We start from the raw sequence: 12,525 nt of genomic DNA on the forward strand, positions 1-12,525 counted from the left end.
CTAAGGTGCTACTGGAAGGATTTTTTTTATTTTTTATTTTGTTTTGACTATGGCAGACCAACACGGCTACCTACCTGTAACTGATTTGGTTATACTATTAGAAATACATAGACAGATAATTGCGAAGTTGTGAGGTTTAAAAAGTTAACTGTTTATATTTGGACAACTTTTCTGCTGCACTTTATTGGAAGGAGAAAAACGATCACTTCCTTAATAACAAATTGAACCATTTATTTAACTAAAACAATAACATTATAGCATATGTATCCATGTTTGTTAACTGATGTGGTTAAACAATTAAATGACTTAGATTGAGTTTTAGCACACATGAAAAACTTAAAACAAATACTTATTTCCTGATGAATAGCCTTTGGACTATAATATAACTTAAATAGAAAACTATCTTTTTCCTCCAAAAGCATTTTATTTTAAAAATCCAATTTAAATCAAAAAATCCGATTTAAATTTTTAAAAAAAACATTGATTTTTTTATCCACCCTGGTAGCCAAAACAGCACCACCCATGCACAAGAGGAAAGTATCAGCAGACACAGGGAAACCTTGAAGCTTGCAGCAGTATAAAAAAGTATTGGGCTGGAGGACCCCTAAAAGGTGGGGGGGGGGGGTGGATGGGAAGGAAATCTCCAAAGCAAACCAATGAAGACTGTGGGCATGGAACGCTAGCTGGCTGTTTCGGGGAAAGGGGTAGGATGGAGTGACCAGGGAAAGGTCATGTCTTGCTGGCCGGCTGCTTGAAGAAGGTCGAGTCGGTGGAATCCTTGTACGGACAGATTGCCAGCACATCGATTCTTAACGCTTTCAAGGAACAATGGAAACGCATCTCATAATATAGCAACCGAGGAATTTCATTGTTTCCCGCAAGGGGACAATGACAATAAAGATCTGTTCTGTTCTGTTCATAATGACAGGCGTGCCTCAGGTTAATGTCAGATCAGGGGAGATGGGTTGGAACCCACTCACCAAAACTATTACCTGGCATAAAGGCATTGCTCCCCATTACGGTACTGGTAAGGCTGTCTGCGTCGGCAGGACCCAGCTGCTTCCGAACATGGGCTCTGCGGCTCCTTCTTGATCTTAGCTGGGGGGCTGTGAAGGGCTACTGGGAAAAGGAAATCGAGACGTCAAGGCCTTCCGACAGAAAGAAGCCTGCACTGTGACTGGGTTGGGGAGCCCGCGGTTCTCCAGAAGCTATTGGACTCCAACTCCCATCAGCCCCGGTCCAGCGTGGCCAATGGCCAGCCATCATGGGAGTTGTAGTCCCAACGTTTGGAAGGCCGAGCCTGGGCAGTGCGTATGGAGGTCCTGGGCTGCGCAGACAGCAAGACCCATCCCTCTCGGCCTCACTCCAAAGGAAAGCGGACCAAGATGTTTGGGCACCCGTCTGGCTGCAGGAGTTGCCAGAAGGAGACGTACAGGGTGCCATCCATCCCTCTCAGGGGTGCTACTTTGGATTTGTGTAGGGTTTACTCCTTGGCTTTTTCTTCTCCCGGAGATATCCCACAAGGGAGCAGAGGTTTAGGCAGGGGTGTAGCAAGGGGGGTGCGTAGGGGGCGGTCTGCCCCATGTTCCACAATGGAGCGAGTGACAAATTATCAAGGAACAATTACTGCCCTACTAGGGCGGTTCATAATTATTATTATTATTATTATTATTATTATTATTATTATTATTAAATGCCTGCTCCAAAGGTCTTACCTTACTACACCAGGGATTATATAGCTATATATGAAATTTCATGCATATCGGTTAATATCTTGACCCTCCTCCATGAAAATGGCTGTTTACTTCGCTGTTTTCCTATGTCGTGAAGGCTGAAATTTCAGTTCAGTGGAGCACTTACTGTTCCCAACCCTAACCCTGTGGAAAGCCATCTAATTAGACTTTAATTAGATTTTGAGATGTTTTTAGGAGGTAATTTAATTATTGTTTGATTTTATACCAATGTTATGTATCTGATGTTAGCCACCCTGAGCCCGACTTCGGCCGGGGAGGGCGGGATATAAATAAAAGTTTATTATTATTACTACTACTTGTTATTATTCCTTTGTAAGAAAATATGAAATAATGTAAAACCATTTTTGCAGGGGGGGGAATCAATGGGGGGGGTGACGAGAAAATTTCCGCACCGGTTACCACCTGACCTTTCTACGCCTCGGGGGGTGGGTGGGTGACAAAAATGTTTTGCCCCCGGGTACCAATTTACCTTGCTACGCCCCTGGGTTTAGGATCAGAGTCTTCCTTCTGCTGGGTGGGCTACCTTCCCAGGTGGACGAGCCCCACCTGCCCCTCACTTCCCTCTACAGCTCATGCAGAAACCGCCTTCTTGACTGTTGGTCCCACTCTTGGTCTCATCCACTCAACCCGCTGGAGCCTATCTTCGCATGCAGGGAAGTCCCTAACTCATCAAGGGTTTGAGACCCATCAGCTACCCTCCCCTGGTTTAGCCGGCCAATCAAAGCCATTTCCCAGGGTTTGGCAGCTGTCACATGCCGACAGCTTCCAGGAGCCACAGGTGAGAGCTGAGTGCAGGGTGGGAACCAAAGATGGTGTAGTGGTTAAGAGCAGTAGACTCGTAATCTGGTGAACCGGGTTCGCGTCTCCGCTCCTCCACATGCAGCTGCTGGGTGACCTTGGGCTAGTCACACTTCTTTGAAGTCTCTCAGCCCCACTCACCTCACAGAGTGTTTGTTGTGGGGGAGGAAGGGAAAGGAGAATGTTAGCCGCTTTGAGACTCCTTTGGGTAGTGAAAAGCGGGATATCAAATCCAAACTCTTCTTCTTCTTCTACCCAAGAAGGAGCATGGGCAGAGGAACTACCCCTCTCCAAACACCCCAAATGTCTCCAAGTAGGGCTGGAAATATCCTCTGTCCGAAACCCTGGCCAATCTGCTGCCAATCAGTGTAGTCAATGCCTAGCTAGATATGTGGATGGTCTTATGGAAAGGACTAGAAACAGTTGTTGTTGTTGTTGTTGTTGTTGTTGTTGTTGTTGTTGTTTTAAGTGACTAAAAGTAAGGGAAAGGGCCTGGAATATCCCACCGCGGTACAACCCTAGATGTCTCTACTCAGAAGTCAGCCCCGTTGAGATCAATGGGATTTACTCCCAAGTAAGTATCATATAGCATTGCTTCCGGAAGGGGCGAACTCCCCACAACTTAGGCACCAACTCCTAAAATAAACACACATGGTGGCTCTGGCTCTGGGTGAATGACTAAAATAAGTTTTGAAATGACCAAGATAGATTATTAAGGAATTCGGATAGTTATTCATTTCCTTGACATCTGGTGGGAGGGCGTTCCACAGGGCGGGTGCCACCACCGAGAAGGCCCTCTGCCTGCTTCCCTGTAAACTCACTTCTCACAGAGAGGGAACTGTCAGAAGGACCTCAGTGTCCGGGCTGGAAGATGGGGGTGGAGACGCTCCTTCAGGTATACTGAGCCGAGGCCATTTAGGGCTTTAAAGGTCAGCGCCAACACTTTGAATTGTGCTCGGAAACCATACTGGGAGCCAATGCAGGTCTTTCAGGACTGGTGTTATATGGTCTCAGCGGCCACTCCCAGGCACCAGTCTAGCAGCCGCATTCTGGATTAGTTGTAGTTTCCAGGTCACCTTGAAAGGTAGCCCCACGTAGAGCGCATGGCAGTAGCCCAAGCGGGAGATAACCACAGCAGGCACCACTCTGGCGAGACAGTGCTCAGGCAGGTAGGGTCTCAGCTGCCCTGGACAATGCCAAAAACATTGTCAGAGTTCAAGATGGGGGGGGGCGGAGGCAGGAGGGAAAGCATTCAAGGAGGGTGCAAAGCATGATGGGTGTGACTGGGATAGAATCAGGCAGAGGGACTTAGAGGGCCACATCTGGCTCACTGGCCTGCGGTTCCCCACTTCCCAGTTTGGCGCATCCAGTTGTGCAAAAGGAATCAGGCATGCTGGCATTTCAGACATTTCATCACCTTCTGGTTTCTCCCCACCAAAGCCCTACCTTCCCCTCCTCCTCCTCCTCCTCGCCACCTCCCCAGCCATAGTACTTACAGTTTTCTGAATGAAAGTCAGGCACAAATTGCTCATCGCTGTCTGGAACTTGAGCTGCAAAAGGGCAAGAGAGAAGGGAGAGCAATGTTTGGCATCAAACTCGGCGCTCTATTAAAACCAGGCTCCAGAAGAAAGAAGGCAGCGGGGATTGTTGGGGGGGGGGGGAGGGAGGGACGCGGAGAACTAGCTTGCACATGAGATGATGGGAAAAGGATCACTGCCAGGAGACGGGAGCCAGTTTCTCCCTTGGGACTTCAGTCACTTCTACGTAATCTTTTCCCCCCAGTAGGTTCGCCCATTAGCACAGCTGGCTGTTTCCCTTCCTCCGGAGGATCAAAAACTCAGGTGCTCTGTCTCCTTTTCCCCACTGTGCAGCACTGATTTCTTAGCGCTTCGGGCGATGCTGCCGTAGAAGCCCGGGCTAGCTTGGTCCGGCTCAAGAGACAGGAAGGCAAAGCCACCAGCAGCTCCACGCAGCTGATCAAGCCAAGAGATCCAGACCACAGCAAGGTTCAAACAGCAAGAGACAAGGCAAGCCAGACCGAGCTTCTGGCGAGAGCCATTGTGGCATAGTGGTTAGAGTGCTGGACTAGGAGCTGGGAGACCGGGGTTCAAATCCCTACTCAGCCATAAGCTTTTTGCGTGACCTTGCGGTATTCGCTGTTTCTCAGCCTCACAGAGTTGCTGGGAGGATAAACCAGGGAAAAGGAGAACCCTGGGAACTGTAGTTTGTTAAGGGTGCTGAGGGTTGTTAGCAACATTAGAAACTCAGGTATATAACTTATTCGCCAAACGGCACCTTAAACCTAGGCTGCTGTCACCGCCACAGACTGTCTAAGCGCCATTTCTTTTCACTGATGTTTGCTGTTGTCGCTCATTTCATTTCTACGCCACTTTATATTTTAAAGGAGAAATCTCAAAGCAGGTTTACAACACATCAAAACATCAAATAAAACAATGCAGAAGAAAACAAACCCAAGGGAAAATATTTCAGTAACATTTTGCTTTCCCCAGCCATCAACCTGGCATCCAGAGATCTCCATGTGGTCACAATTGGACCTGCACTAGACACAAAACACACCTGGCCTCTGGCTAATTTTCAACCCTGGTTGTTAGAGACCCCAGATCCCCACGCAGAGCTACAATTTCCAAAGTGGTTCAAGAGTCAGTCCTTCCCAGGGAATTATAGCTCCCTGAGGGGAATGGGGTCTCCTATGAACAAGAACAGGGTGGGGATATACTGCTGCATGATTTTTATTTATTTTTTAACTGATTTTACATACTGCCCTATACCCGAATGGCTAAGAGATGGAGAAGGGAGACTTTTAAATGCAAGGACAAGGTTTCTGCTGGATGTAGGAATGGGGAGGAAGCCAGGAAAGGGATGCCGTATGAGAGTAAGAAATGTTACAGTGCCCTGGTATGAACACAGATTATATCCCACCAGGGTTGGGCAGCCTATTCACTGTAAAAAGGCAGCACACATAGCTAATGTTAAAAGCTAAGTGGCTTCTGTGAAAAGGGATCTCCTGCCTTTATCTGTTCTGTGATCACTCTCTTGCTTCCATTAGGTTTCTCAAGCAATACTCTAGGCATTGCTGTCAACTTTTCCCTTTTTTTAAGGGAAATTCCCTTATTCTGAATAGGATTCCTCGCAAGAAAAGGAAAAAGTTGGCAGTTATTATTCTAGGTTTGGGAATTTAACAGCACAGTCCTTATATGTTGAGTTCAACGAGGTTTACTCCCAGGTAAACCTGAGCTCTGCGAGTGCAGCTTTCTCCCAACTGAAGTGCAGAGTGTTTGAGGACCAGGACATTCACAGGGAAACCAAAATGTTTGTTTACAAAGCTATTGTGCTACCAACCTTACTGTATGCTTGTGAAACGTGGACCAGTTATAAACACTATCTCCAACTCCTCAAAAGATTCCATCAACGGTGTCTCCGAAAAATTTTACATATCACTTGGGAAGACAGGCAAACTAATGCCAGTGTACTGGAAGAAGCAAAGATCACCAGTGTCGAAGCAATGATTCTTCAACACCAACTTCGTTGGGCTGGTCATGTTGTGCGGATGCCTGATTATCGTCTTGCAAAGCAACTACTCTATTCCAAACTTAAAAATGGAAAGCGTAATGTTGGTGGTCAACAAAAGAGGTTCAAAGACTCTCTCAAGGCAAATCTTTAAAAAAAATGTAGTATAAACACCAACAACTGGGAAACACTGGCCTGCGAGCGTTCCAGTTGGAGAACAGCCTTTACCAAAGGTGTCATGGGCTTTGAAGACATTCAAACTCAGGACACAAGGGAGAAACGCGCTAAGAGGAAGGCACGCTTGGCAAATCCACACCATGATCAACTCCCACCCGGAAACTTATGTCCCCACTGTGGAAGGACATGTGGATCCAGAATTGGCCTCCACAGTCACTTACAGGCTCACTTTTAAAACCATGTTGATGGAAGACAATCTTACTTGGCCACGAGTGATCACCAAAGAAGAAGACACCCAGGTAAACAGATATGGAGCCACAGGTGAGAGCCGAGTGCAGGGTGGGGACCAAAGGTGGACAAACTAACCCAGAAGGAGGAGGACATAAGCAGTTTGACTTCACCCCCGGAGGCGCAGTCCATTGTCTCTCAAGGCAAAAAGATGCCGACAAAACAGATCTAGGGTTGCAGGCCAAGAACGAGTCATACTAAATTAATTATTTTACCAGGGATAGCACTAAAATGCTACCGTGTCACATAAAATGATGTATTATCTCTGAAATGATAAAAAATAAGCAATCCACTGCCCAGTTTCGCTTGCATTTTAAATCCATCAGTCTCAATTCCCTGAAGCCCCCCCCCCCCCCCGCCGCCTCATCCCATCCCTGGACCATTCATGTTTCTTTCATATGCATGTCTTGTTTCCGCTTGCGTAGTATAAATAGAACTTCTCTGAGAGGCTGGTGCTTTTTAATGCCTTCCACATGGCACTGAATTAAAGGGATATTCCACCCTACTTTGAACTGGCTTGGACTTATGAAAGGAAAGGGGGGAAAGCTGGAGAAATAATAAACATTAAAAACATCCCTTCCCTATACAGTGGCCCCGCTAGACGAAAATAATTCGTTCTGTGAAAATTTTCGTCTAGCGGGTTTTTCGTCTTGCGGAGCGGCAATGACAGCCGTGCTCCGCAAAACGAAGAAAAAAAAAAGATGATAATTTTTTGTCTTGCGAGGCAGCCCCATAGACTTTTTCGTCTAGCGGGGCAGCCTTCCGCTAGACGAATGCCTTCGTCTAGCGAGTTTTTCATCACTGTACAGGACTGCCTTCAGATGTCTTCTAAAAGTTATATAGTTACTTGGCTTGGGGGGGGCACATAACTCCATACCCTCCAACATTTCTCTGATGAAAATAGGGATGCCCTAAGGAAAAGTGGTGATTCTGGGATCAACTCAGAAACCAGGACGGCTTCCGTAAACCCGGGACTGTTTCTGGAAAATAGGGACACTTGGAGGGTCTGGTACAGGGGTCAGCAACCCTTTTCAGCCAAGGGGCAGTCCACCGTCCCTCAGACCATGTGGTGGGCCAGACTATATTTGGGGGGGGGGATGAACGAATTCCTATGCCCCACAAATAACCCAGAAATGCATTTTAAATAAAAGGACACATTCTACTCATGTAAAAACACGCTGATTCCCGGACCATCCGTGGGCCGGATTGAGAAAGAGATTGGGCCGGATCCCGCCCCCAGGCCTTAGGTAGCCTACCCCTGGTCTGGTAGTAGGTATCAGCTGATCACCCATTCCCACCACCCTTCAGAGTAATACCCATCCCCACTCCCTCACTATATTTAAGGATCTGGTGACTTCTGTTTCAGTGTATCTGAAGAAGTGTGCATGCACACGAAAGCTCATACCAGGAACAAACTCAGTTGGTCTCTAAGGTGCTACTAGAAAGAATTTTCGATTTTGTTTTTTATTATTTTAAGTTATTAAATTTCTGTATACCGCCCTACATCCGAGGATTACAGGGTCAGTTTACAGTAGCCCCACTAGAAGAAAAGTTATACAGCAAAATGTGGCGGCACCCTTCTAAGCTGTTTCTGTAAAGCCCCATCTACCCTATACATTTAAAGTGGCATCATACCACTTTACATGGTCATGGTTTCCCCCAAGGAATACTGTGTACCTCCATTCCTCACACAACTACCATTCCCAGACTTTCCTGGGAAGTGGAATCAATTGCAAAACCGCTCCCGCAAACTCCTTTATTCAGCCCCTCCCCTTCCATTATCAGAGCTTTTATCTTTTTTTATTTTTAATGCTACATTTGGGCAACTGCAGCACCCGCTCATCGCATTTACCGACGGGCGCCATTTCATTAGTACTATTTGAATAGAAGGTGATAACTTCATACAGACATCTACTGGGGAGTGTCATGCCAATCGAGCATGATTTAAAAATAAACAGATACAAGGCATAAGCTGCCATTCCAGGAAAAAGCAGGTGTGAATGTAAAACACATAAATGAAACGAAACAAGATCACAGCTCTGAATGTACCTTACAGCAGGCAGAGGCAGAAGATAGATCCTGATCTAGCTGTAGATCTCTGGCTAATTTGAAGTAGATAAGCAACAATTTCTGACTCCCAAATGTTTAACAGCGCCAACAAAATAACTCCCTATACTGCTGAAGTGAAGGAAGCAGGAAATGATACTAGGGGTAGATGTGAAGGATTGTGAGCTCTGTTGAGTTCTGGCACTCCGAGCCGATTCCTGGGATCAGAATAGCTTGGTTCTAAGTGCAAGTATTTTGCATCAAGCTCTGATTGGTGGATCTCAAGGTTCTAGTAAACACACACACACACACACAGAGAGAGAGAGAGAGAGAGAGAGAGAGAATCTCGCAAGCCGGAAGCCTGAAAGGATCTAAAGTAGGAATTGGCAGCTTCCCGTAGCAGAGGAGAAAGAATACTGGATTTGGTTTTGGGAGGTTCTAATCCTTGCAGAGTGAAGCTCACTAGCTGACTTTTGGGCCACACCCTCAACCTAATCAAACTCAAAGGAATGATGTTTGCGGGGGGGGGGGGAGGGAGAGAGAGAGAGAGAGAGAGAAATGGGAAGAGATAGTCCTGTATCCATTTCATAGGAGGGGAGAAACCGAATTAGGCTAATGCACAGAAAACTATTAAGTTCTTTGGATGAAATGCCGGATTTAAAAAATGTTTTAAATAATAATAATAAAAACAGAAGGCCCAGGTGCGAAATCTGCCTCACTCAGCGTAGTTGAGTTGAAGGAAGACCCCACCCCGCCACAAAAAAATACAATATTCACAAATGCCTTTCTTCTTTTCCGGCATGTCATTCCTGAATGTTGCAAAGAAGCAATATGCGTTCTGGGAAGAAGCCCTTTCCAGCTCAAGGGTCTGCTTTCTAACCATTTTTTTAAAACACAGTTTACAAAACACGGGGTGTTAAAAATCCCCCATGTAAGATTGCTTGCAAAAAAAAGAAATGTGCCCCTGAGTTTATGATTGGCATCACCAACCATTCTGAATTAACAAATCTCAAGAATGACTCCTGAAAGGACATGCTTAAGAAGGGGGAGCTAGAAAAAAAAATATTCAAGACCCTTTCTCTGGACGCAACATTTTCCACTGTGGGAATCAGCTTTCGGAAGAAATCTCGGGCAGAAATAAATAACAGAGAAGGTTGGCATTGAAAATTCACCCAAATTTGTCAGGATCGATCAGAGAGCAGAGATTTGGAGGGTTCAGCAGACCCCCAACATACGTGCTGCTTCTGGAAGAAATTGGTACAGGCTTTCAATCTGGGCAGTTTGCATATTTACCATCTTAACCAGGGGCCAGCAAACTTTTTCAGCAGGGGGCCGGTCCACTGTCCCTCAGACCTTGTCGGGGAGCAGACTATATGGAGGGGAATGAACGAATTCCTACACCCCACAAATAATCTAGAGATGCATTTTAAATAAACGCACACATTCTACTCATGTAAAAACACGCTGATTCCCAGACCGTCCGTGGGCCGGATTTAAAAGATAATTGGGATGGATCCGGCCCCGGGGCCTTAGTTTGCCTACCCATGATCTTACCCAATGCTGCTGCTTCATTAGCACAGCAGATTTCTGTTTGCTTTCACCTCCTCTGCAGTCCTCAGAAAAGTTTCCGAGGGCACACAGGAAAAGGGGGAAGTCCCATTGCATTAGCAGAACCCCCCCCCCACACACACACATAGCACTGGACACAAATATATAGAATCACAGAATTGCAGAGCTGGAAGGGGCCCCAAGGGTCATCTAGTCCAACCCCCTGCAATGCAGAAACATCAGCTAAAGCATCCATGACAGGTGGGCATCCCACCTCTGCTTAAAAACCTCCAAGGAAGGAGAGTCCACTATTCCCCAACAGCACTGTCTTTAGCATATGCACCGCCGGGGTGCAAAGATCCGCCCAGCACCCCCCAATTTAGTTTAACCCCCAGATTAACTTTTATTATGTTTATGTCAGTCACCACGCTTACGCCTTAATCTCTTGCTTATTAAAGAAGAGAGGGAAAAGAAATAAATAATAATAATAATAATAATAATAATAATAATATAATTACAATATACCCCGCCCATCTGGCTGGGTTTCCCCAGCCGCTCTGGGTGGCTCCCAACAGAATACTAAAATTCAATACTACAATACAAACTTTTTTATTTTCTCATTTCTTTACAATACACTTATACTTTAAGTATACAACACCACCACTCTTAAACTTACAAGTATTGTTTAGGCACCTACTTAGGAGAAACATCAGTCGTGTCAAAGGTGCCGCTGACCGTGCTGCCACACAGCAGTGCAGCTCAGTACAATACGTAACATAATATTTTGATTTAAGAGTTAATTTCACGTGCATGGCACCGTTGTGAATGACAAGTGCCACAGCTGGCGCGGTGTGTCTTTGGTAAACGAGTGCACAAAGTCGAAAGTCCTTTAGTGAAACAGCAGGTATGTAGTTACAGGTAGGTAGCCATGTTCGCCTGCCATAGTCGAAACAAACAAACAAAAAAATCCTTCCAGTAGCACCTTAGAGACCAACTAAGTTTAAATAAATCTTTATTACGGCCATAGACCAGCAAAAGAGAAAATAAAACGATAGTACATAGTATAAATAATTCTTAAATGTCGCCTTTTAACAATACTATTTCAAATCACGTATTAGATTAAAATTAAGCTAAAATTTAATGGGAGATAATTCCATTTATGTATTATCCGCTATGGCTTCGTGGACGGCTTTATCGCTGTTGACCAACTAAGTTTGTTCTTGGTATGAGCTTTTGCGTAGGTATGCATTTCAGTAATACCTAGGTATATGTGAATTTTGCTTTCCTAGCTTGATCAAAATTATTTATTATTTCAGAGCAGGTAGATAGTTAAGAGCTTAGGCAGTTTCAGCGGCGGGTGCCTGGTGCCCCCCAGAATTCAACGCCCAGGTGCCCCACATCCCTTGCACCCCTGGGTAAAGACAGCCCTGTATCCCCAAGAAGACCATTTCACTGTCAAGCAGCTCTTACTGCCAAAAAGCTCTTCCTGATTTACCACGGGAATCCTTCCAAATGCAGAGCTATGGAGATGAATCACATCCCAACCAAATATTCTGCTTGGATCTCCTTAAAAAGCAGAGTTTCGGTGAAATACCAAGCTTGCTTACCTAGAAGCAACGCACCATTAGTTCCAAGTGTACTAACAAAGCAAGCATGCCTAGGATGCAGGGTGGATAAAAATCAATGATTTTTAAAAATAAAAATAAAAATAATATATTTTTGATTGAAATCGGATTTTTTTTATTTAAATTGGATTTTTTTAATAAAATGCTTTTTGGGGGAAATATTACCATCCAAAGGTTATTCAATCATGAATTAGAGATTAGTTTTTTTAATTATGTAGAATAAGGCTGTATATGTTTAATTTTTTGGTAAATAAATTCCATTAATCCATTCACAATGTCATTTATGCTCTTCCAGAGGTTTTTGTAAGATTATTGGGCAGTTTCTCTGCCTACAAGATATTATCACAGATGCTTGGTTTACTTTTGCAGTTCTCAGAACTGAATTTGACTCAGCAGAGATCACATGCCTCTTCTTCACAGCAAAAATGTTATAACATGAACAGAGTTGAGAAAAAGACCTTAATCCTATTGTTCTACAAACCTATGAATACAGAATCAACCCCTTCCGTGTTAAGTTTCAAGAAGTTCAGCGAACAGAATAGAAACAATATTTTTTTCTGGTTGTTTGGAGCGCCCCCCCCCCTTTTAAATTAAAACAGATAATCGATTGGTTTTGTGAAAAAAAGGGACTCACCATCTCTGTGCATCCTCAAGCCAAGGCTGGACAGACATCTAACATGCCATGATTTAATTCGTCCCGGCCAAAGCATTTGAACGAGGCCAGACAGTAGGAGAGCTCAACATTTCCTCCTAGAGACAGC

General features: G+C 45.0%; 1 protein-coding gene across 3 annotated transcripts in view; it reads right to left on the minus strand.

Moving 5' to 3' along the window:
* Nucleotides 1-12,525, minus strand: part of ETV4 (ETS variant transcription factor 4) — a 40,833-nt gene that overhangs the window by 18,831 nt on the left and 9,477 nt on the right. For 2 of the 3 annotated variants that reach the window (XM_033170302.1, XM_033170304.1), the window contains 2 exons: nt 4,049-4,102; nt 993-1,119 (listed from right to left, as the gene is read on the minus strand). In XM_033170302.1, the coding sequence (XP_033026193.1) occupies nt 993-1,119; nt 4,049-4,102 (181 nt within the window). The remainder of the gene's footprint in view (nt 1-992; nt 1,120-4,048; nt 4,103-12,525) is intronic. The other variant, XM_033170303.1, reaches the window with a different exon arrangement.

This window comes from Lacerta agilis, chromosome 14 (assembly GCF_009819535.1).
Source record: "Lacerta agilis isolate rLacAgi1 chromosome 14, rLacAgi1.pri, whole genome shotgun sequence".
Taxonomy (NCBI): domain Eukaryota; kingdom Metazoa; phylum Chordata; class Lepidosauria; order Squamata; family Lacertidae; genus Lacerta; species Lacerta agilis.